At 40.8% G+C, this 21,223-nt stretch overlaps 1 protein-coding gene across 6 annotated transcripts in view; it reads left to right on the top strand.

The window, feature by feature from the left end:
• LOC119554707 (DNA N6-methyl adenine demethylase) overlaps positions 1–21,223 on the top strand; it is a 106,274-nt gene that overhangs the window by 1,827 nt on the left and 83,224 nt on the right. For 2 of the 6 annotated variants that reach the window (XM_037865713.1, XM_037865712.1), the window contains exons 2-4: positions 5,344–8,175; positions 8,504–8,794; positions 14,666–14,683. In XM_037865713.1, coding sequence (XP_037721641.1) covers positions 6,421–8,175; positions 8,504–8,794; positions 14,666–14,683 — 2,064 coding nt within the window. In that variant the 5' untranslated portion in view covers positions 5,344–6,420. The remainder of the gene's footprint in view (positions 1–5,343; positions 8,176–8,503; positions 8,795–14,665; positions 14,684–21,223) is intronic. The other 4 variants (XM_037865715.1, XM_037865714.1, XM_037865717.1 and 1 more) reach the window with 3 other exon arrangements.

Genomic DNA, 21,223 nt, shown 5'->3' with positions numbered 1-21,223 from the left:
GAAGAAGATACTTGTGCTCCTACAAGATACAGATACATTTACTCAGCCCGCCTTGACATGGCAATAAAGAGAATTTAAAGAAAGATAAATAATAAGACCAAACAAATTGAGGCGCAGGCCGCGAAAGAAGTTCAAGTTCAGCGGATGGTATCTGTGTATCTGTAGATGTATCTGATGGATGCAATTTGTCGGCCGCCTGCAAGTTTATGACTGCCATACCCCCAATGAATTCTACAGATACACTCTATATTTAGCTTCTATATTTTGTTTACAATTTTGCCCGCCCGCCTGCCTTTCATTCATAAAATACACCAACACCAGCCGAAAATAAAAGTTGGCAAAAGGACACGCAGGCAAATTAAGGCTTTGACCTAGAGAAAAATAAACAACACCCAGGATATAAAAGCCCCCACCCCACCCACACTCGTTAACGGTAACGTGCGTGACTTTGAAAGCATGCAAGGCAAATGACAAACTCGTAAATCTCAACACACTCACGGGAAGTGGGTGGTGCTTTTTTTTTGGGTGGGCGAGTGCGAGGCATAAGTACCCTTGCTCCAATTCATATACGCTTAATACTCAGCCGCGTATGCCTGTCCATGAGCTCCTTGCATGGCTTCATTGGGCCGCACAGCACGTTTCATTTCATCCACACCTGCACCACCGCACCACTCCGCGCACCACCCATACCACATACATATAGGGCCATACCTTCGGCACAACTCAATTTGCACGTGACACACAGAGGAACGAGATGTGGAGCATCAACCCACGAGAGGCATTTTAAAAAATATGTATTATATGGATTTTCCACTCTTGGAAATAGCTTCATTTATTAGATTTTTCTAATATATGTAGAACTTTAGTTAAAAGATACATTAGGGATTGAATTCAGACATCTTAGATTTGTAGTTGTCTCTTAAATATTGTAAAACTAAAATATATACTTAAATCATAACCTTTTCAACAGTGCTTAACTTCCTTCACCAACTTATCAGGTGTCTTGAAACACTTCCTTCCTTCCACGATACGAATATCAACTCGATCAAGTACTTCCACCACCTTCACAAGAAATGCAATTTCAGCCGTCTAGTTCGTATCATTAACATAAAACGTAATTATTTCCCTGCCCCCTGAACCGGTTCGTAGGGCTTCCTGAAATATAACCCATCCTAAATGATGCCACCCCACCGAAACTGGAATTTTATTCATTAACTTGCTGCGTTGCACATTTGGCAATTGTATAACATGCATAAATATGCAAACTTATTATGCCCCCAAAAAGTAGTTGCAGAATAGTCAAAATGCTGGGGAAAAATGTTAATAAATATTTAGCCCAACTGCTTGGGAACAATCCTCATATGAGCAAAAGTTGTAAACAAACGCCAGGATGTTTCGGATAACATATTAAAATATTACATTGAAGCGGATGAGCTGGGAAAGTGGTTATGAGGATGGGGGCCTCAGGATGGGAGAGGAGCACTTCATTTGCACAAATGGAGCGTCAGCTTGAGAGACTGACTGACTGACAGACAGACGGGCGGGCGGAGGATTCCTGCAGGATTCTGCGTTGGGATATTCGGAACTTGCTCCTGCCCAACTGTCGTTGGTTGCACTTGTTATTAAAATAGGTTGTTGTGGGCAAGGGGTATCCAGATTCGTGTGGTTAACTGGGATTCCTTGAATTTGGAAAAAAAGGAAATATTAGAATTATTAATTTAAACAATCTGGCATTAACTTGAACACCAAAATAATCGAAGGACTATCAAAACAGTCGTGATAATTGCAGAATCTTAAACACAAGATTATCTAAAATTTAAAAATTTTTAATATACAGATTTTTTGAATTTGTAAGGTTTTTGAGAAATGGATTACTAAGTCTAACTAATAATTTCTATAAAGAGATAACATTGTTTAGCACATTAAATATAGAAATAGTTTTTAGTTTTCTACACTTAAAGTAAATGGCGAATTATAAATCAGAGCTCCTAGATCATTGCAAATATCTAAAGAATTTCCTCTATGATTTCTTACTAAGGGTATCTCAAGTTCCACATCCCCATCTCGAATTCACATCATATTTTCCACTTTTCTCTCCCATTTCTGGGGCCCCGGCTCAGTTCAAACAAATGCGAAGTCAAACAACGCACAGGTAGCACCGGTAGATGTGGATGGTTTCCCTCTGGATACACCTGAACCTCCAGATTCGGCTTCTGTTTTCTGGCGCTGTTCCTGTTTTTCGTCCTGTGGCTTCACGTGCTCTCCTCTTTGCACATGCAACTCCCTTCTACGAGTATGTGTGTAGCCTAGTTCTTCGTCCCGTGATACTCCCTACCCCTCTTTATTATATTCGTATATATACTGCCAAAAAACAGCCCTCACAGTCACCTAGATTCTATGCCATTTTCACTCCACGACTCCATAGCGACTTTGTTTTTTAAATGACGCATTGTTCAGTCACATACACATGTATAGTACGTGTGTACTTTTGTGTGCGTCTGGTCTGCGTGTTTAATTTGCAAATTCAGAATGCGAAAAAAATAAGGAATGTTGTACGTACATTGTACATACATGTTGCAAAAATGTGCTGCATTAAGCGCGGGCAGCAAACAAGAAATTTAAGTGAATTGCGGTCATTGTTTCTGCTTTCGTTTACTTTTCTGGGTTTTTTTTTTACATTTTGAGCATACACCCATACTGCTCCAGTTGGAAATAGAAATCCCTGTTTATATAGACCATCCCGTATATGCATAACATTGAAACTTGGCCTGGGAGCTTGCCAAGATAAGATAAGATAAGAACTTTGAGTTTCGATCAGGGCTTGCTTAGGTGCCAGGAAGGGTTTGGCAAACACTTTGTATAATTTTTGGTGATATATCATTTGGTGGCAACGGAAACGCCTTAGAAATCGGTATCATGCTGAGAAATAAAGTTTCCTTATCTTCAAATCGATTTTTTCTGATCGAAATCACCTAGCATACTTAGGTATAACATTTAAGTAGCTGATAATGCAGTGTAATAAATTAATGATTATAAATAGGTGATATGGATAATGTATATAAAGTTACTAGCCTCAACATTTATTAAACGAAAAATATAAATTAGGAATTAGCATTTTATTAGGTGCTGTTGAACTTAGGTGTATAATTTTGAATTCAATTTTTTTTGGAATATGAAAATAAGAGTTCTTCATGATATATTCTATCTAAAAAACCCTAGATAAGATATAGTACCATAAACTTTCTCTGTGCAGTCAGGATTTGGCTTGGGTCAAGGAAAAAGGAAGCGCTAATTGCAGGCAGCACATGATGCCATTTTCCCAACTCTTTGGCCCAATTTCGGCAAATCGCGATGGTCGATGGTTCGGGATCGCTGGGATCGGGATCTTTATCGCGCCCTGTCGAGCGTAAGACTCGTAACTCTCCCAGGAAAGGGAGGACCTAAGGGGGTTAGGGAGCAGAAGGAGTCCGAAGTTACAGCTGCAGAACAGGACAGGATGAAAGGCCAGAAGTGGAAACGCGAAACGGAATCGCATAAAACGGAAAGTGCAGCAAATTGTGGCAGCTGCAACATTTTGTGTGTGCGTTTTTTTTTCTTCGCTGCAGGTTCTCTTCTTTGCCTTTTCCTCCTCAGTTTTTTTTTTTTTTTGTTGGTTTGCTTGGCTTGGCCGTTGGCCTTTTACCGTTTTTATTGAAGGCACTGCAACAAAGATAATGTGAGTGAGATGGCACGAAAAGAGGGAGCGAGAGGGGCAATTGCAGCACGCAAATTGCAGTCGACAAAATAATCAGACTTTAATTGTCGTTCTGCAACAATGTGCAGAGGAACTGAACTCAAGGCAGCCAGAACAGAACCTCAAGGAACCCGAAACGAAATTAAGGAGAGCGAAAACAATGGGGCAGATGACTCAGTTGTCAACCGAAATCAGGCGAAAAGTTTCGCAATTTCAAAACTCGGGGGTGAAATGTGCATAAAGATGCGAAATGTTTCCTTTTTAGTGTGGGAAATCTTATGGGAAATATCTGGGGTACCTCGGAACGTGACTATGTAAGATACGAAAAGTGCATATCGTTATGATATGTTCACACTACCTATAAGTAATTAGATACATTTTTAAAAATTTACAAAGGTAGAGCCAGCAAAGTCAAATAACTTGTGATGGTAATTATCAAAACTATCTTAAGCTGAAAGTCTTTAGAAATTAGTAATATAATTTATAATAAATTCTTCAGACATCCAAAGTATCTCAAGACCAAAGCATCTTAGGAGCTATTTTTTGGAAATTTCGTTAGGAAACTTATGGAACGTAATTTTAGTGCTAGCAATAAGACAATCAATATTAAAAAAAGCCTTGTACCTTTCTAAAAGAACTTTTCGTCCAAAGTATCTCAAGACCAAGTATCTTAGGAGCTATTTTAAATAATTTCGTTTGGAATAGAAAGCTGTTTTTACTGTTAGCCATAAGAGTATTAGCATTAGGAAAAACGTTTCAGATTTTTAGAAAATCCTAGAAAATGTTTTAAATTATGCGATCGTTACTAATTATCCCGAGCTTATTAGCATCACATTTGCACTCACTTAAACACCTCAAAAGCCCTGAATTTATGCATCTTTGCATTACAAAAGTAGTGCAGCTGGAGGCGCTTTCAGTGCATGCATTACAATCATCCCATCCTCATCATCATCATCACCAGGCTGATGAAAAAGCCCAGGTTCCGAGCCCAATGAACTTTCTGAAGCGCAACGAAATGTTCGCTGGCCAAATGCAAAGAGCCAAAGGACGCGCACGGCAACAAAAAAAGAAACCAAAAGTACACCTGTGCCGCAGAAAAAAAAATAATAAAAATAAAAATAAAGGAAAAGATACAAGAGCGGGGCGAAAAAATGGCGAAAAAAGGCAAGAAAATGACAACGGCGTTGAAGGCAACTGAAATACGCTTATGTGATGGTATAAGTGTGTTTCGCAAGTGTGTGTGTGTGAGGCTTTACAAAGCCAAAACCAACTTGGCAGCATAACTAACAAGCCAAAAAAAAAACGAGAAAAAACACCAACAACAGCAGCGGCAATAAAAAGCCAGAAGTGAGTGTCCTTTAGCTCATTTTTTTCGCTGTTCGTTTTTTATTATTTTTTTGCCGCTTCCTGCCTCGCTGACTTGGCCGCTCATTATATAGTCAAAGACCATAATTATGTGTTGAAGTTTGTAGATGTTTAAGGCCAGAAAGAGGAGAAGAAAATTAAAAAAAGAACAAGTAAACTTTTCAGCAAGGATATTTTTATAAGAAGCTCTAAACACCTCCATTTGAAACTTTACTAACAGAATTTATTTCTTATCACTTTTACAGCTTTTTATCAAAGGATTTGAGAACGACGGCCACAACAACACAAAAATTATTTGGAAATCTTTAAAGCAACTTACAACATAAAACCCCTTTCGGCCCACAATCAAAATTCAAAAAAGCAAACCAACAAAAAGCATAAAATGAATTAAGCTAAACACACAACTTATATGAAATATAAAATATTATTACTATTAAAGCCAATAACAAATAACGCGCTAATGTTTAATTAATTGTTAAGACCAAAACCCAAACAAACAAACAAACGGAAGACAAAGATTTTTAAGCCTACACATTAAGTACAATTTACTAGACATAAATACTTAAATTATTTTTATATCCGACGACATATTAACAAAGCAAATTCAATTGAAAAACGAAGCAAAAACCAGAGTACAAAATCTTAATCAATTTACAACAAGCAAGCATCAAATATTATCAACAACAAACAGCAAGTAATTAATAACGTAAATACAACAACAACAACGCATACAAAATACAAATTTTACAAATTACAAATTTACAAAGATTTTTAAAGGAAAGAAAACCAAACGAAGTCTGCTACAAATTAAAAATCAAATATCAAAATACAAATTTTTGCCTAGCTGCCGTTTTACAAACAAACAAAAGAATAAAGTACAAAACAACCAACAACAAATCTTAAACAATTTTTAAACAACAATTTAATAAAAGCACTTTACAAAAGAAGAACACAATTAAATAAAATAGATATTCAACTTTGCATTAAAAATAAAAGTAAAAAAAAAAACACGCAAAACCAGTGAGTTCAAAATAAACGAAATACAAATCTTGGAGTAGCTTCAACTTATATGATAGTATACAAATATATTAAACGGATATAATCAGAGTGTTTTACACTAGCCAACAAAACGAAAAACGAAACCAGTCAAATATCAGAGACACATTTTTTAAAGAAGAACTACCTCAAAAAGCAGAGAAACGAACGAAAAGTGAACCGAAAAGTGTACAAAAAAGTCAGTAAAAACAGATCTTTGAAAAATCAGTACAAAGCCCCGCAGTTTTGAAAGACAACTGCATAGCCATGCCAGTGTTTGAGCTTAAATGGCGTCTTCAATTTTAGCCCAGAGCAGCACAGGCGCTACCGTCGACAGCAGCAATTTGGGAGCATCTGCAGCAGCAGCGGCAGCAGCAACATCCGTGGAGGCCACTGTGTCCAGCCTGCACAACACCCATCTCAATCAGCTGAGCAGCCTGAGCCAGCACTACACCACGCCGTACCATCATCCGCATTCGCATTCGCACTCGCATCACCACTACCAGCAGCAGCACTATCCGCAGCAGCAACATCTCCAGCAGCAGCAGCAGCAGCAGCAACATCAGCAGCAGCAACAGCAACAGCAGCAGCAGCAGCACTGGGACTACTATGCCAGGCAGCAGCAGCAACATCAGCAGCAGCAGCAGCAACAGTCAACGGCCGCCACCAGCAACACCAACGGCAACAACAGCAACAGCAACGGCAACAACAGCAACACCGACGGCAGCAATACCACGGTTCCAGCGCCCCTGGGCAGCAGCAACAGCAGCAGCAATCATGCTAATGCTGCAACTGGTGGCAGCAACACTGGCCAGCGGCACGGCGATGCCAATGCCAATGCCCTTTCCGCCGCCTCCACCGCAGTAGGCAATCCGGGTAATCCCCAGAACTCGACGGCCAACTCGAATTCGAACTCCAATTCCAACTCGAACGGCAGCTACACGCGTCCCTGGGAAATGGAGTCCAAGGACAATGGCCCCCAACAACCCCAAACGCAACCCCATCATCTGCAACTAAAGAGCGGCTTTGAACCCTTCTCTAAGCTGCCCTCCTTTCAGAGCCAGTTCCATGGCTTCAATGAGCAATTACTACCGGATGGAACACCCATGCCGGTGCCAGTGGGAGCAGTAGTAGGTGGAGTACCACCACCAGCAGCAGCAGCAGCTGGATCCGTGCCTCCAGTGCCAGGATCCCAGGTGGGACCAGGCTCCGCCATGAGCTCCCTGCAAACGGTGGCCATGTCCCCGGCCAGCATCTCAGTTAGCTCACCGGGCATGATGAGTGTGGGCTCACCTTTGACCCAACTATCCAGTCTGCAGACCAGCATCACACCGCCATCGGCGGGCAGTTTTCCGGCACCACCGCCGCCCAATGCCTTTGCGCACCACCACGCCCTCAATCCGCACCACCATCATCGAGGAGGAGGCGCCGGAGTCACCGGTTATCCCACGCCCTATGCCGAATTGCCACTCTATCCGGGATTCACCCCGTTGAGTGTCAAAAAGGAGCCCAGTTCGGGAGCCAGCGACTTTGAGATGCTGCTCAAGAAGGAGGACTTTGATCTCAGCCACAGCGTTGGTGGCGCCGGCGGACTGATCCACCATCCGCTGCAGCACGGCCAGCCAGTGCATCCCATACCCATGGGAATGCACACGCCCACCTCGTACGATGGCAACAACAGCAACAACAGCTATCCGCAGGCAACGGCTGGAAGTGGGAGTGGCAGCCACACGCCGCACACCACCACCCAGCAACAACAGCAACAGCACCAGCCCACGCCCACGACAACCACGCCGGTCAAGGTCGAGAAGCTCCTGCAGTCGCCGATAGCTCGGCTGGAGGCCCGGAAGAAGGAGCGCCGGAAACAGCGGCCCAATTCGCTGGAGTCCAGTGCCGAGAGCGAGGCCAGCGGCATGGACGTAGACCCCAGCAATCCTGGCCAAGTGGACGCCGTCTCCAGCACGGCCAACTTTAAGAGTCCGCTGAGTGCCCTAGGAATGGGGGACAGCAACGATGCGAATGCCAGCGGATGCGACAAGCAGGTAAGTGATCGGTGGGTGGGGTTGTTGAAGCTTACGGGATGTATCGGAAATATCGATAAATAAACATATATTATGGTCTTATTTAGAAAAGCCGAAGTGTTTTGAATTTAAAACATATATAAAACACATAGCCTTCACTTCAATGATATATTGATAGAATAAAAAAATAAATATATTGCTGTTCCGTTCTTCCAACATATTAATGTTAAAAGTTGAAATCTAACCTATCGATAATTATCGATAAAACCGATATATTCCGATAAATCTTCAACAACCCTGCCGCTTTAAGAGCGAAACGGGGCGAACTGGCAACCGCTGCGATTAACAGGACTACGGTCGTCGCCACCATCTTCCGCCACCCACACTGCCACGACCCACGAACACAATCACACCCGCCACCCACAACCACCACCCACACCATAACCACAACCACAACCACTCCAACGACAACAACTCCTCTTCCTGCTCTCTCTTCCAGTCGAAGAAGAAGCGCAAGCGGTGCGGCGAATGCGTGGGATGCCAGCGCAAGGACAACTGTGGGGAGTGCGCCCCCTGCAGGAACGACAAGAGCCACCAGATCTGCAAGCAGCGCCGCTGCGAGAAGCTCACCGAGAAGAAGGTGAGTTCACTCAGGGGTTCTCCATTCTCAGATCCTAAGCCACCGAATCGGTGTGGAGTATCCCACAGATTCATTCACGGGCAGCGCAAAAGTTACTCAATGAAATTGGCGATCACAGTGGGTTTCTGGGGATACCATAATCAAGTGGAAGACATTTTCAAGAAGAATTAGTTCTATACCAAAAACTAAAATGATTCTAAGTAGAAAAAAAGTAGTACACTTGTAATATCTCTCTTTCTTTTGGTAACAACTTTAAAAATAATACAGAGGCTAAATTTAATGTCTGAATAGTATTACATATCAAAATTTCACCAATATCCAAACCACAGTGCCCAAACGGGCAGCTGGGAATCAGATGAAACTGGTTTTGGTCCTCAAAAGAGAGCCGGCGGGCAAGTCTCATCCACATGTACATTCGCATTCAAGATTCGCGGTCTTTCGCACCAGCGGTCAGTCACTCAGGATTTATGTCAGCGCAACAGATGTTCCTCGGCCAAGTGCCTCGCCCCGTCTCTTTCTCCGGCAGCCTCTGCCGTCTCTTCCTCCAGCTGCCTCGATTTAAGATTTAACTAGTAACCTACAATGAGAGGAGTGTGTGTGTGCCCAAGTGCCTGCGTACGAGGTGCACTCGAGCATCCGAGCATCTTAGCATCTGAGCTGAGTGATCCGACATCCGCGCATCCTCCAGATACTTTATTATGCCGCTTCCCAGCTCCTTTTCGAAATCACTTAAGATGCCGCAGGCAGAGCGTGTCCTTTGAGCGGTCGGAAATCAGGTTGCACATGTGTGCGCTAGAGGGCCCCGAATCTGGGATCTCAAATTGCGCTGCATGTCGTCACTCGAACTCTGGACTGGGTGGATTTGAGGTGAAGTGGAGGCATCTCGGAAACAAGTTCAATGGCCCAAGGACCACTAAGGAGTTTCAAGTGATCCGTTGCCAAGGATATGTGTGTGTACATCTTAATTTTCTACACATAGTGTTTTTTAAGTTGAAGAACTGGGGTAGTAGGCTTGTATAGGGATTTACAGAGTCTTGAAGTAGTTTTAAGACCACTTAAGAAGGTTTGTTAATTTCATATAACGAAATGAATTTAAAAACAATTCATACTTACTTTAAAGGTAAATTATGAATATTACAATTATAATAGAACTATGATAACTTCTTGGTAAGAAATTGGTATTTCTGGGAGTCTCTTAACCAAATGATATATACGTTTCTCTAAAGAAAATTGTGATGACATGTTAAGACCATATTTTAAACAATCCTGCCCCTGTCAAGTGATTAGATATCTGAAGAATTTCCTTCGCTTGTCAGTTGTCCAAGGTCTTGTTCCAATTTCCCCCCACCAGTTTGCCAAATCTCAAAACCCCGTCGAATAATCATGGTATTTGGAGTATTTCCAATATTGACAGACGCTTCCATATTGCGGCGGTATTTTCTCGGGGCCTCAAAATACAAATACAGACGTCCGAGAGCAACAGCAAAAACAACAGCAACCAATGCCCAGTATGGCATATATATAAAATAAGAACAACAATAAAAATAACGATAATAACGAAACGAGGCAACGAAAACAACAATAAAAGGAATGGAAAGGAGCAGATGTTCACAAGTTACAAACGCGGCTTTTGATCGCACACTCGCACACAGATAGAGATACTCACACACCGGCAAACAAAGCGGCACACACAGATACATGCAGACAGACGGAGATAAATAAATAAGCGAGTGCGCAGCGTTTTGTCTCTCAGTCGCGATCAGCGGACTGCAAACAGGAAACAAAAAAAAAACTATATGAGAGTGTGCGAAAGAGAGGGGTATAGGCTGCCAGAAAGAGACGGCATCAATGGACAATTAAGGTTGACAGGAGCGAGGAGATCGGGCGCTATACAAAAGGCCGTCAAACGAGAAAATGGCACGCAGAAATCTCTACTATACTATAGACCCCTATACAAAATTCCCCCCTCCCTATAAACCCCCTCCATATGAACCGCCTCCCTCTACGCCCCTTTACTTTAGACGACACACATAGATAAAGTTGTAAATTTCGCAGTTTCACCGAGGAAAAGAGCAACAGTTGACATGTCAATATGGACAGGGTATCTACAAGATGCGCGACGCGATAGTGCAACGCCAATTTGGTATAGCTCCCCCGGCTCTTCCCCTTCCAGTTCCCCTGGTTCCTCCTGGACCTGAACAATTGACGCTTTAGTTTTATATCTTCCTTTGCTTTATCATCGCCATCCGCAACATCATTATCAGGGTTTTCATTGTCCAACTGCCTCACATGTCGGCTGGGCTACTGGTACACTATGTCACTGGGTTGGGGTTTTCCGAAAGTGAAAAGGATGTGGTCCAAATCCTTAACGGTCTGTAGAGTTTTGAATTATTTTTTATTCAGCAAATCGATTTTTATATTGATATTTAGGTTCTTGTTATTGTTTTAGTTTTTCAAGAACATTTAAATTTTTTTTTTATTGACCAACTTAAACACAAATGAAAAAATATTCCAACAACCTATTTAAATGTCTTTCAATCTGTATTTGCTGTCAATTTAAAAGAAAAATTGAAACATTTTTTCAGAAATTTCATCTTTTCCATGTAGACCAGTGTATGTTGAAATTACTCATGTGCTCATATATTTATGCCTTTGTCCATGGACTTTATAATGACAAGGTTTTCGCGGGTTTTTTTTCTGCCTGAAAGTTCTCAGCTAAAACTCACAGCTGGTGCCGTCTGTCGAGCTTCTTTGGTCCGGTTTTATTCTTAATGGCGATAAATTTTGAACGTGAATTATTTCATTCTTCAGTTTCCCATCGAAGGCAGATCAATGCACTTATCGACTTTTTTTTAGTACAACTCATACTTAAAGATGTACTCAAGTCCCTTTCCGGCCAGCTTTCCCTCTTGGATTTTTCGTTTAATATTTTTTGTAATTTCTTTTTATACTTTCCCAAATCAGCTGAAAAGACCTTCGGGCTTAGTCATTAACTTGGCTATTTGAATTGCTCAGCGAACTCACTCCCACCGCGGTTTTCCATCTTCCCCCAAAAAGAAAAAAAGAGAAATCTCTGGACGGGCCTATCTAAGAGGATATTTCCTGTGTCGCTCAATTTGTCTGGGGTATTTTTTTCTTCTCTAAATATGCAGTTTTTCTTAGGAATTTTCTCATTAAAATTTGAACATTTTTTCTACGTTTTCTTCCGCATCCACAAATAAAAGAAAATCAACAACAAGACGAGGCAAATATTGAAAGTGTCTGAGTGAAAGGAATGTTACCGAAAGCCAAAGGAATCAACCCCGAAAGTCCATCTGGAGTCTGTTGGTGGGGTTTGAGTGATTGACTTCATTGGGCTGCTGTCCAAGGATGCTTCTCTGGCATCCTCTAAGACCTGCTCCCCTTTTCTTTACCGACTCTTATTTTCAATTCACGTTTCGCTTCAACTTCATTGAAGCAAATGCACTGGAGTCACTAAAAACCAACATACAGCCATAACAACTTAAAGGTTTTCGCTTCATGCATACAAAATGCTCGGAAACATGCATATGCTCATATGGAATGGAACTCAGGCGAACCACTCGCCGTATCCTTATCCGTAGTCCTTCTTTGGGCCAGGACGAGTGCATTGCTCCTACTTGAGGCCACACTCACACACCAGCACACCCCGTTCGTGACATACTCTCGGCAAACATACACTACCAGATAGAGGGGGGCGAAAAAGGAGAGCACTTGCCAAGGTGGCTCGTGCACTGGGAGAAAAAGATGGTCAAAGCCCAAATCTCGAATTTAAAATGTTAAAATATTTAAGTGCAAGGATGGACAAAGGATATCCTTTGCTTGTTAAAATAAGTCAATAGAAAAGCCTTTTTAATTTCAAAAATACAGATAGATGATTATAGTTCTAGCCTTAGGTCCAAATCTGTAACTATGTACAGGCTATATACATAGATGTATATAACCCAAACAAAATAGTATTATATCTAACGTTTCAAGCTTAAGATAAATTTCTCATTTTTTAGGGAAGTTTAAGATCAGAACTAAAATTTTATCAACGGTCTGTGCTCTAGTTTCTGTCAGTGCCCAGTTTTTGCCACGTTGGCTTGCCAGCTCCTGGAAAACAGGATAATACCCATACACACACTCTCCGCTGGATACTTGAGCCACAACTGCAACGCATGGTGGTGGTGGTAATGATGATGATGACGATGACGTTGGCGATAATGCCCTGGATGTGCTTCATTATGAACATGTTGTGCAATCTGATACTCGGTCGTGGTCGTGCTCCTCGGATATCCAGTTGCACTTGGGCATCCTCTTTCATCCTGCCCAGCTATCTCCGTCCCCTGGATATTACTTGGCCCTTTCTGACTCAGCTTTTTGCCGAAAAATGGAAAAATATGTTGGCCAACAATTTTGCTGTCTCTTGGTTAATTGTCGCTTGTGGCCAGGCACACGACTGTCGCCCCCTTCTGCCCTCCAAAAATCACTGTCCCTGTCGACCGCCAGTGATTCAATCATTCAATCTATTGGCAGCAATATGTGCGTTTGTCATTCGATAAGTCCCAAAAGATGCTGCCAGGCATGTCTCCCCGAATTTCGGGTTTGAGTTTGGGTTTTTCAGTTTCAGTTTGAGTTCAATGCTCTGAACTCAGCTGGCAGATAAAGTTTTGTTTTAGGTTTCAGATAAGTAGCACGGAAGAAAATTAGGGAGTGCTTTTAAGTAATGGGAAATTATATTTATATAAGCAGATTCAATTGACACCAAATAACCCTATAAAAATTATTGCAATTTTGTTTAATATTATATCTAGAAAACTTAAACAAAGAATTTTCTTTGAATATTACTAAAACCTCATATTTGATAGATTAATTGCATTTTTTATTACTTTTCATAGAACAATATTTTAATTTCATAAACATTAAACAAAAGAAAATTACCCTTAAGATTCAAAAATCAATCCTAAAACATCATACTTTTTTCTCTGCATTTTTATATTACTTTTCAAAAAACAATATTTTAATTTCATAAACATTAAACAAAAGAAAATTACCCTTTAGATTCAAAAATCAATCCTAAAACATCATACTTTTTTCTCTGTATCTGAGCTCGTGTCCTGAGGCCGCCTGGCCACAAAATCCTATTGAAAATTCCAGGCAGCTTCCGTTGTTTTATTTCCTTCTCGAAGGATTGCATATTCATCTGTTGCAGGGAGCACACACTATTATTCGTGGACCATCTGCAGAACCCGCTCGCCTGCACATCTGTTCGCATTGTGTTCTTTGGAATAGGAATCGGAATAGGAATCGGAATAGGAATTGGAATTATAATCGGAATCCTAAGCCAGCAGAGAGTCCTAAGAGCAGAACTTAAGCCCCATTCAGTTGAAGCACACATGCACGCACGTCCATTAAAATGGCATTGATGAATGATTTTTCTGTATATTATTTTATTTTAAGCAGCTTAGGCTTTGCGGGGATTTATGTGTACGTCTTTTAACTGCCAAAATTTAAACCATAACTTTGAAAACCATAATTTTAAATTTGCATTGTTTTTTTCGCATTTGCCTTTTTCATTTTAATGGGTTCTCATTGGTGAGGCTGTTTGGGCACGCAAATTGCCGCCATGACAGCCAATTAGTGGGCTTATTTTTTGATAGCGCGACAGTCGGTCTATATACACTTGTACTATACAACACATATATACCACATATAGGGTTTTATTTTCCAGCATTGAGTAATTTTTGGTTGACCAACCTCCCTTGTGCGCAGATTTATTTAATTTGTAATTATTCCTAATTATTTTATGCATCACAGCTTATTTGTATTTACACTTGATTTATTTTCATTTTCTATCTTTTTTCCTTTCAGGAACCCAAAGCCAAAACCGTACGTATACATTTTCATGTAATTATATTTGCACTTTCAGGGGCATTAAGTAATTATTATTTAATAATTATATGGGTGCATTGAATTATTTGTAACATTTAATCCGAGAAATAATGGGGTTTCTTAAATGACGGGCAAATAATTTTTAAAAGCTCTGGAGGGATTTTATTAACGTTAAGGGATTGTGGGTTTTAATTATTGAAATGATTAATTTTCATCTTCTCTTCCTTTTTGTTTATACCAATTATTTAATTTATTTTCTGCCTATTTAGTGCTCAATGTTTTTTTTGCGATGTTTTACTTGCATTTCTATTGTTTATCCCGCAGATACAAATGTATCTTTTCATCTATGTAGAGGAAACTATTGTGTGGTAGTTTCGGTGCTCTTTTTTACCAGCAGATTTTTTTTGTTCTGTTGTCTCCGCATAAATTAAATAATAAAATGCTTGACTCTGTCTGTGTGTGAGTGTTTGCCAGTCTGCGCAATTGAATGCTTTTGTTGCTGTATTTATGGAACAGATTTACCGCTCATGTGGACGATGATGATGGGATGGTTGGGTTGATCTGATGGCTCTGAATCCCATTCTGATTCTGGTGGTGGTTCTGATTCTGATTCTGGCTCTGGTTCTGCCTGATGGCAATCAGTCGCGTTGGACTGCACACATTTCACATTTATATAAATCTGCGCGCTGATCGTAAAGCGTTGTTAAATTTTAATAAATAAATGTTCACATCCTTGTTAAGTTGCCAGCAGGGCGAACATTTGCATTGATTGCACTAGCACAGAACAGAACAGAACAGCACCGCGGAAAGAAGCGAGAAATGCAAATTAATGTTATGTAATTACGCATGGAGGGAACACGCTGCGTATACTTGATGGCAATTTGCATAAGGGCAAGGCTGAGAAAAGGAGCGGGTCTTTGTGTGTTCTTATCCTTGTAATAGTTAAAGGACAAAAGTGCCGCATTGCCAGTGCTCCTTCGGTAATGAGTGCAAAATCAGTTGCCCTCTCTCCCTGCTATTTCTTTTAATGAGAGACACAAATATCCATTCCGTAATGAGGTCCTTGGCTGGTGAACCTTGGACCTAGGCAGGTGCAATCCAGCAATTAAGCAATTTGTTGGCTGTTATTGTTTATTAATAAACAAACAACAAAGCGAGACACCGAACTCTGGCGCTAATTGCCACAGCAACCGGCGGGGAAGGGGAAAAAAAAACGGGAAAGGTACAGAGGTACAGAGAAAGCAGTCAGTTAGAGCTCAAATAGATCAAGGATATCCCTGCACATGCAGAATCCTAGGAGCGCGGAACCCACAGAACCCTTTTTTTCTATTTTTGAAGTGCATTCTACCCGGTGCCGGCCCCCTCAGAACTTTTCACTGCCCGCTGGCTCAATTTAAATATCAGCGATGCATGGCCAAAAAGGGGTTAAAGTTGCACGGCAAAAAATGTTTAATAAAGAAATATTATAAAAAGAAATGTTTAGGTGTTCCCAGTCCCAAAAAAAAATTCATTTAAATATCTTTTTAAGAACTTAAGTCTATTATTCAAATGTAAAAAATAGTTAATAATATATCAGTTTAATATTAGAAGAATATGTAATTATTTGAATCCTTCAAATAGTTATCAAAATTTCATGAAAATCGCTTCTTGTATCTATAAAAATTCAAGAAATATATTTTAAGGGATCCTTTCTATTTTCCCTTAAAAATTTCTCGCAGTGCAGCATTTGCTGTGCATGTGTATCTGTGTGCAAGGTGCAATTGCAGTGCATTTTTCAGCTTGACCGACTCGTCGTCGTCGTCGGCGGACCCTTTTCACAGCTTATTCCTAACTGCGCGACAAACTAAGCAAATTCGCACCCCAGCGAAAGGCGAAACTGGCAGGAAAATGAAAATGTGGGGCGGAGTCGGGGTCGGAGGAAACGGTTGTCATTTAGTCCAGTTTCCGAGTTTCCGAGGGGTTAAATGCAGCCATAGGCGGGCAGATACAGATACATACACACACGTCTATTTGAACGAGAATACTTAACTGTAATGGCTTAGAGGGTCAGCAGGTTACAAAACTTACTAATTGCTGACGGCCTTTGGCACAGAACGGTGGAAAAGTCAGCTAAATGGGGCACTAAACGTGGCCTGAAGTTCTGACGGGGGTGTGACAAGGATTTAAATATAATTACATAATTAAGGGTAAAATCAAACTAGCAATTTATCGAGTTGAAATTGTGGTACCTATTTATATGATTTTAATATGTGTTAGAGGGGAGTTTTAATATTTTGTATATATTTTTATGGGTATATAACTTCTATATATTTTTCTCAGTCCATGATCCTGTTTCTCCATTTTTTCGAATTACAATATGTAACATTTCCTGTACTGCCTGCCAATTTTTCGTATCCTGCTTTCTGCTGGATTCCCTTTTTGGCCAAATCCGTTTAAGTCAAGTGAATCAAACAAAATCACAGAGTTTTTAAAACGTAAGGCCGGGCCTGTCGCCTTACAATTTCAATTTCCAAATGTTTCCCGGAGAAAGTTGTTGCTTGTTTTTCCTTATTTCGCTTTTTTGTTGTGCTCTGCTTACAAAGTGCCTATCAAGCTGTAACAACAACAGCAACAGAAACGAAATGATTGCATTTTGACAACAAATGGGAAATGGAAAATTCTGGCATATTGTTACAACAAAAACAAGGAGCAGAAGAAAGAGCAAAAACGGGGACGCACTTTCCAAATCGATTTTTGATTATTTTTGCTTATCATTCTGTTTGCTCCTTCCTCCTTTCGATTTTCTTTTTTGCCTCCTCCTTGGAAAAACAACAAGGAACCGCCGTAAATTCAATTTAATTTTCTTTAAATATTATTTGAGACAATTTCACCAGCATTACACAAACGGGAAAAAAGTGGCACACCATTTTTTCGTCGCTCTGTGCGGAGTTTATTTTATTTCATGTTTACTTTCAATAACTTTCATATATATCCCCCATTCAGCGCATAAACCTGGCAAACAGAGCGACAAAAAAAAAAACCATCACCGCGCTGTGGAAAACAAATTTCAGTTCGTTTGCTATTTATTTTATTTATAGCTGAGAGCCTTTTTTGCATTTGGCGGACTTTTGTTTGTCGGCGCAAATTGAAAAATATAATTGAAACAATAAATTGTTATGTTGTCGAGCACTGAAAGAGTTGCCCGGGATTATGTGTATTTGTACGTTTTCGCTCGACTTGCCTTTTCCTCCTGCCAAAGAGAACGAAAAAAATCAATTTAATTTCAGGTTTTTTTTTCCCGACAACTAAAAGTTGGTCTCAGTCGCAGTTCTCTGACCAAAGTCAAGTCATTTGCCAAAGTACGAAAGTCCTGCCGCGCATAAACATCCCCTAACGCGGGGGTGGTTTGCAGTCAAGACACCAAGCGGCGAAAGAAACGCAAAAAGAAAGAATTAAAGAAATGTTTTTCGAACAACGAAAAAAATAAAATAAAGTAAAAACTCCACAGAATCAGCAGCAACAACAATGAGCCGTACGTGCAACATGAATGCGCTGAAAAAATTTCACAGCACGTAGCTGGCAGTTGTACAGTACACTAGAAGAAATTGGAATGCTCTTTGAAGGGAAGCATTGAAATCTTAGACAGTTTTTTTTAATTTTATTCAGAATAAAATTGTGGAATATTTAAAAAAAAATGTCTGTTTTAATACAGATCCTTTTTTTGATCTAAAAAAATATCTTTAAGATGAACTATTTTATGATCGATTCTTTTTTAAAAATGAAGGAGATTTATAGTCCTTCTGTATCATTTCGAAAAAGATTTTTTGAATTTCTCAAATTGAATTGAAATTTGAAATTGTCCTTAAACTCAAGTAATCTTCATTTCATTGTCTTCATCCAAAATATTATTATTTAAATGGGTAGTACCTGGTAGCTAATATTGTTCATTCCCATTTTTCCCTGTGCAGGACCAAAACTTCTGAGCAGGACTTTGCACTTAGCATTTCGCAGTGTGCGAATGTTCGTGTGATATCAAACAATTTAGCGCATTGCATTACAAGTTGTTGGCGCAAAAAAAAAAAGTTGCGATGCAAGTTTTCTAATTGCAATGGCGCCCCCAAAGGATATTAGGAGTGCAGATGAGGGGGCTCAAAGGCAGGGTTTAACCGGGGGTTAAGCAGGGGTTAAGGCGGGGGTGGACCTATGGGGAAACGGGGCTCGCACGCACTCGTAAAGTGTTGTTGTTGCTGTTGCTGCTGGCACATCATCAGCTATGCAAACAAATACGCATAAATATGCACGCACACACCCACCCACGCTTTATGCAAAAAAAAAAGGAGGAAAATTGAGGAGGGGATAAATAAGAGGACGCTCGAGCAGAGGGAAAATAACAAACTCAACACGCACACAGCAGCAGAGTGAACGGTACATGTGCAAATACAGGCACACTCTCCCATTCTCCACTTTCTTTTTTTGCGCTCCTTTCAAGCTTTCTCCTTACGCACATTGCGTACACAACAACAGCAACACTAACTAGAAGAGGGCTGCAAAAAAAAATATGGAAGAAAAGAACGCACTGCAATGGCTTCTTGGCTGAACTCCCTGAGCTTCTTACCTTTCCTCGTTTTTTTAAGATCTTCAGAACATAACCCTATCGGTATTACAGTGAGCCAGTGATAAGCAGAACGGGAATCCAGTTTCAGGATAATTGTATAATCAGATATCGAAATATATAGAGACGTATATTTTTTAAGAATATTACGTTGGGCTTGAATAAGTGATATGATAGTACTCACTATAATAAATGATATGGCATATATATAATGCATTTTTTTAGTTCCAACACAAGATAGGTATACAAATAAGCTGCTTGACTCTCTAATAAAGTTGTTCGAATAGCCTTTTGGGTTCAAGGACCTCACCCCGAATATTTGCAATGTACTCCCAAATTAATCCACTCTTAAAATCCGAACATCAAACGCACATCAAAGCGGTGTGAACCCCTCGAAAGCCAGCTAATTTAAGCCTACATCCTTTGCCCTTTTGATTCACTGAAGTGTCAAGAAACCGAATTGCACTTAATTGATATTCACTGTGGCCCAGGATGACGCACTTTTGCGCGTGAGGCACTTGGCCATTTTCCCCAGCGTTTTTCAAGTAGTTGGTATAAATATTTGCATTTCACAGGCCGCCCGCAGATGGAAAATGGGGGAAAAACCAGAAGTCTTGCTTCGACTGGCACCCTTCGAAAAAAATAAAAACGAGAGAAATCTGTCAGGAAGAAGAGGGAAAATATGGAAAAATTACCATAGCCTTCGTTGGCATCTTGCCCCATCTGATAAACAGCCGATGTTTGCCATGTTTGAGATGCTGCGATGCATCTGCATCTGCTGTGCTACTTTGTCGCTGTTAATTATAAAAATTTTCCATTTTCCCTCGTTTTAGCTGGCAAGTGGAGGAAATTTTCTAAGCGAGCGCTCAAAAGCATGCTACACTTTTCCCCCGCAGTTTGCGGCAGCTTTTGTCGAGCAGGAATATACATATATATACATATACTATGTAGTACATAAGCACATACATTTATATATATATATTTAGACTTGTTTGAGCAAATTGCAAGCTGGCAGTTCGTGACGGCAGCAGGGACAGGGGAACAGAGGGGGAGATTTTCACAACAAAAGTTTAAGAAAAAGAAAACTGTGCAAATAAAACTTTTTGCTTTCGCTGGCTTTCCACCCGCTGCAAAAGTCCTTGCCAAGGGTAAATGCAAAGTTCGCACACACTCTCACCCATTGGGAAAGTGGCAGTGGCGAAAAAAGCGAAAAACCGGGGGGGAAATGCGTGTTGGCCAAAAGGATGTTGCAGGAAAAAAGTGAAGAAAATAAGAGAAAATAAGAGAAACGAGGAGAAATCGTGAAGAAAAAGAAAAAGTGAAGAAAATGCCAAATAAAATGGAGGAAGCTGCGCTTTGATTTCATCTGGCAGGGGCGAGATGGCGATGGAGGTTTGCAGTTGGCAAAACGCTTCACTGCACTTGACTATTATTGAAGTTGGAGCCAAAAGGACGAAGGACCAAGGACCAAGGACCAGGACCCCGAGCCCCAAGTTTGTCCTTGCAAATAGAGCTGCTGCCGTGGAAACTTTTGCCTTGGGGCCTGCGAGTAGCAAAGGCAACATCTTTGGCACTGCCATCCCAGCATCCTGGCATTCTGGCATTCTGGCATCCTGGCATCATCCTCGCTCCTCGTCCTTTCGCATCCTTTGCATATTTTAGCGCGCGATTCGTGCCTTCGCGTTGCATTTTTTATGTGTTGGTAGGTCATTGCACGTACAAAAGCCACTTTTACTGCAGCTGCCACTGCCACTGCCACTGAATTTGCTCCTGCCTCGAAACTTTGCTGCTGCTGCCAAATTAAACAACATTTCTGCTGCCAAAGCGCGCTGTTGAATTTTATTTTCAATTTCCATTCCCCGAACAGAGTCCATAAACTCCATCGGGCGATTGGCAGGTGAGGCCGCCAACTGGGGAAAATGAATTAATTATGCAGCCGAAGGTAT

The sequence above is a fragment of the Drosophila subpulchrella genome, chromosome 3L (assembly GCF_014743375.2).
Source record: "Drosophila subpulchrella strain 33 F10 #4 breed RU33 chromosome 3L, RU_Dsub_v1.1 Primary Assembly, whole genome shotgun sequence".
NCBI classification, from domain to species: Eukaryota; Metazoa; Arthropoda; class Insecta; order Diptera; family Drosophilidae; genus Drosophila; species Drosophila subpulchrella.
This window is presented reverse-complemented; position numbering and strand designations above follow the sequence as displayed.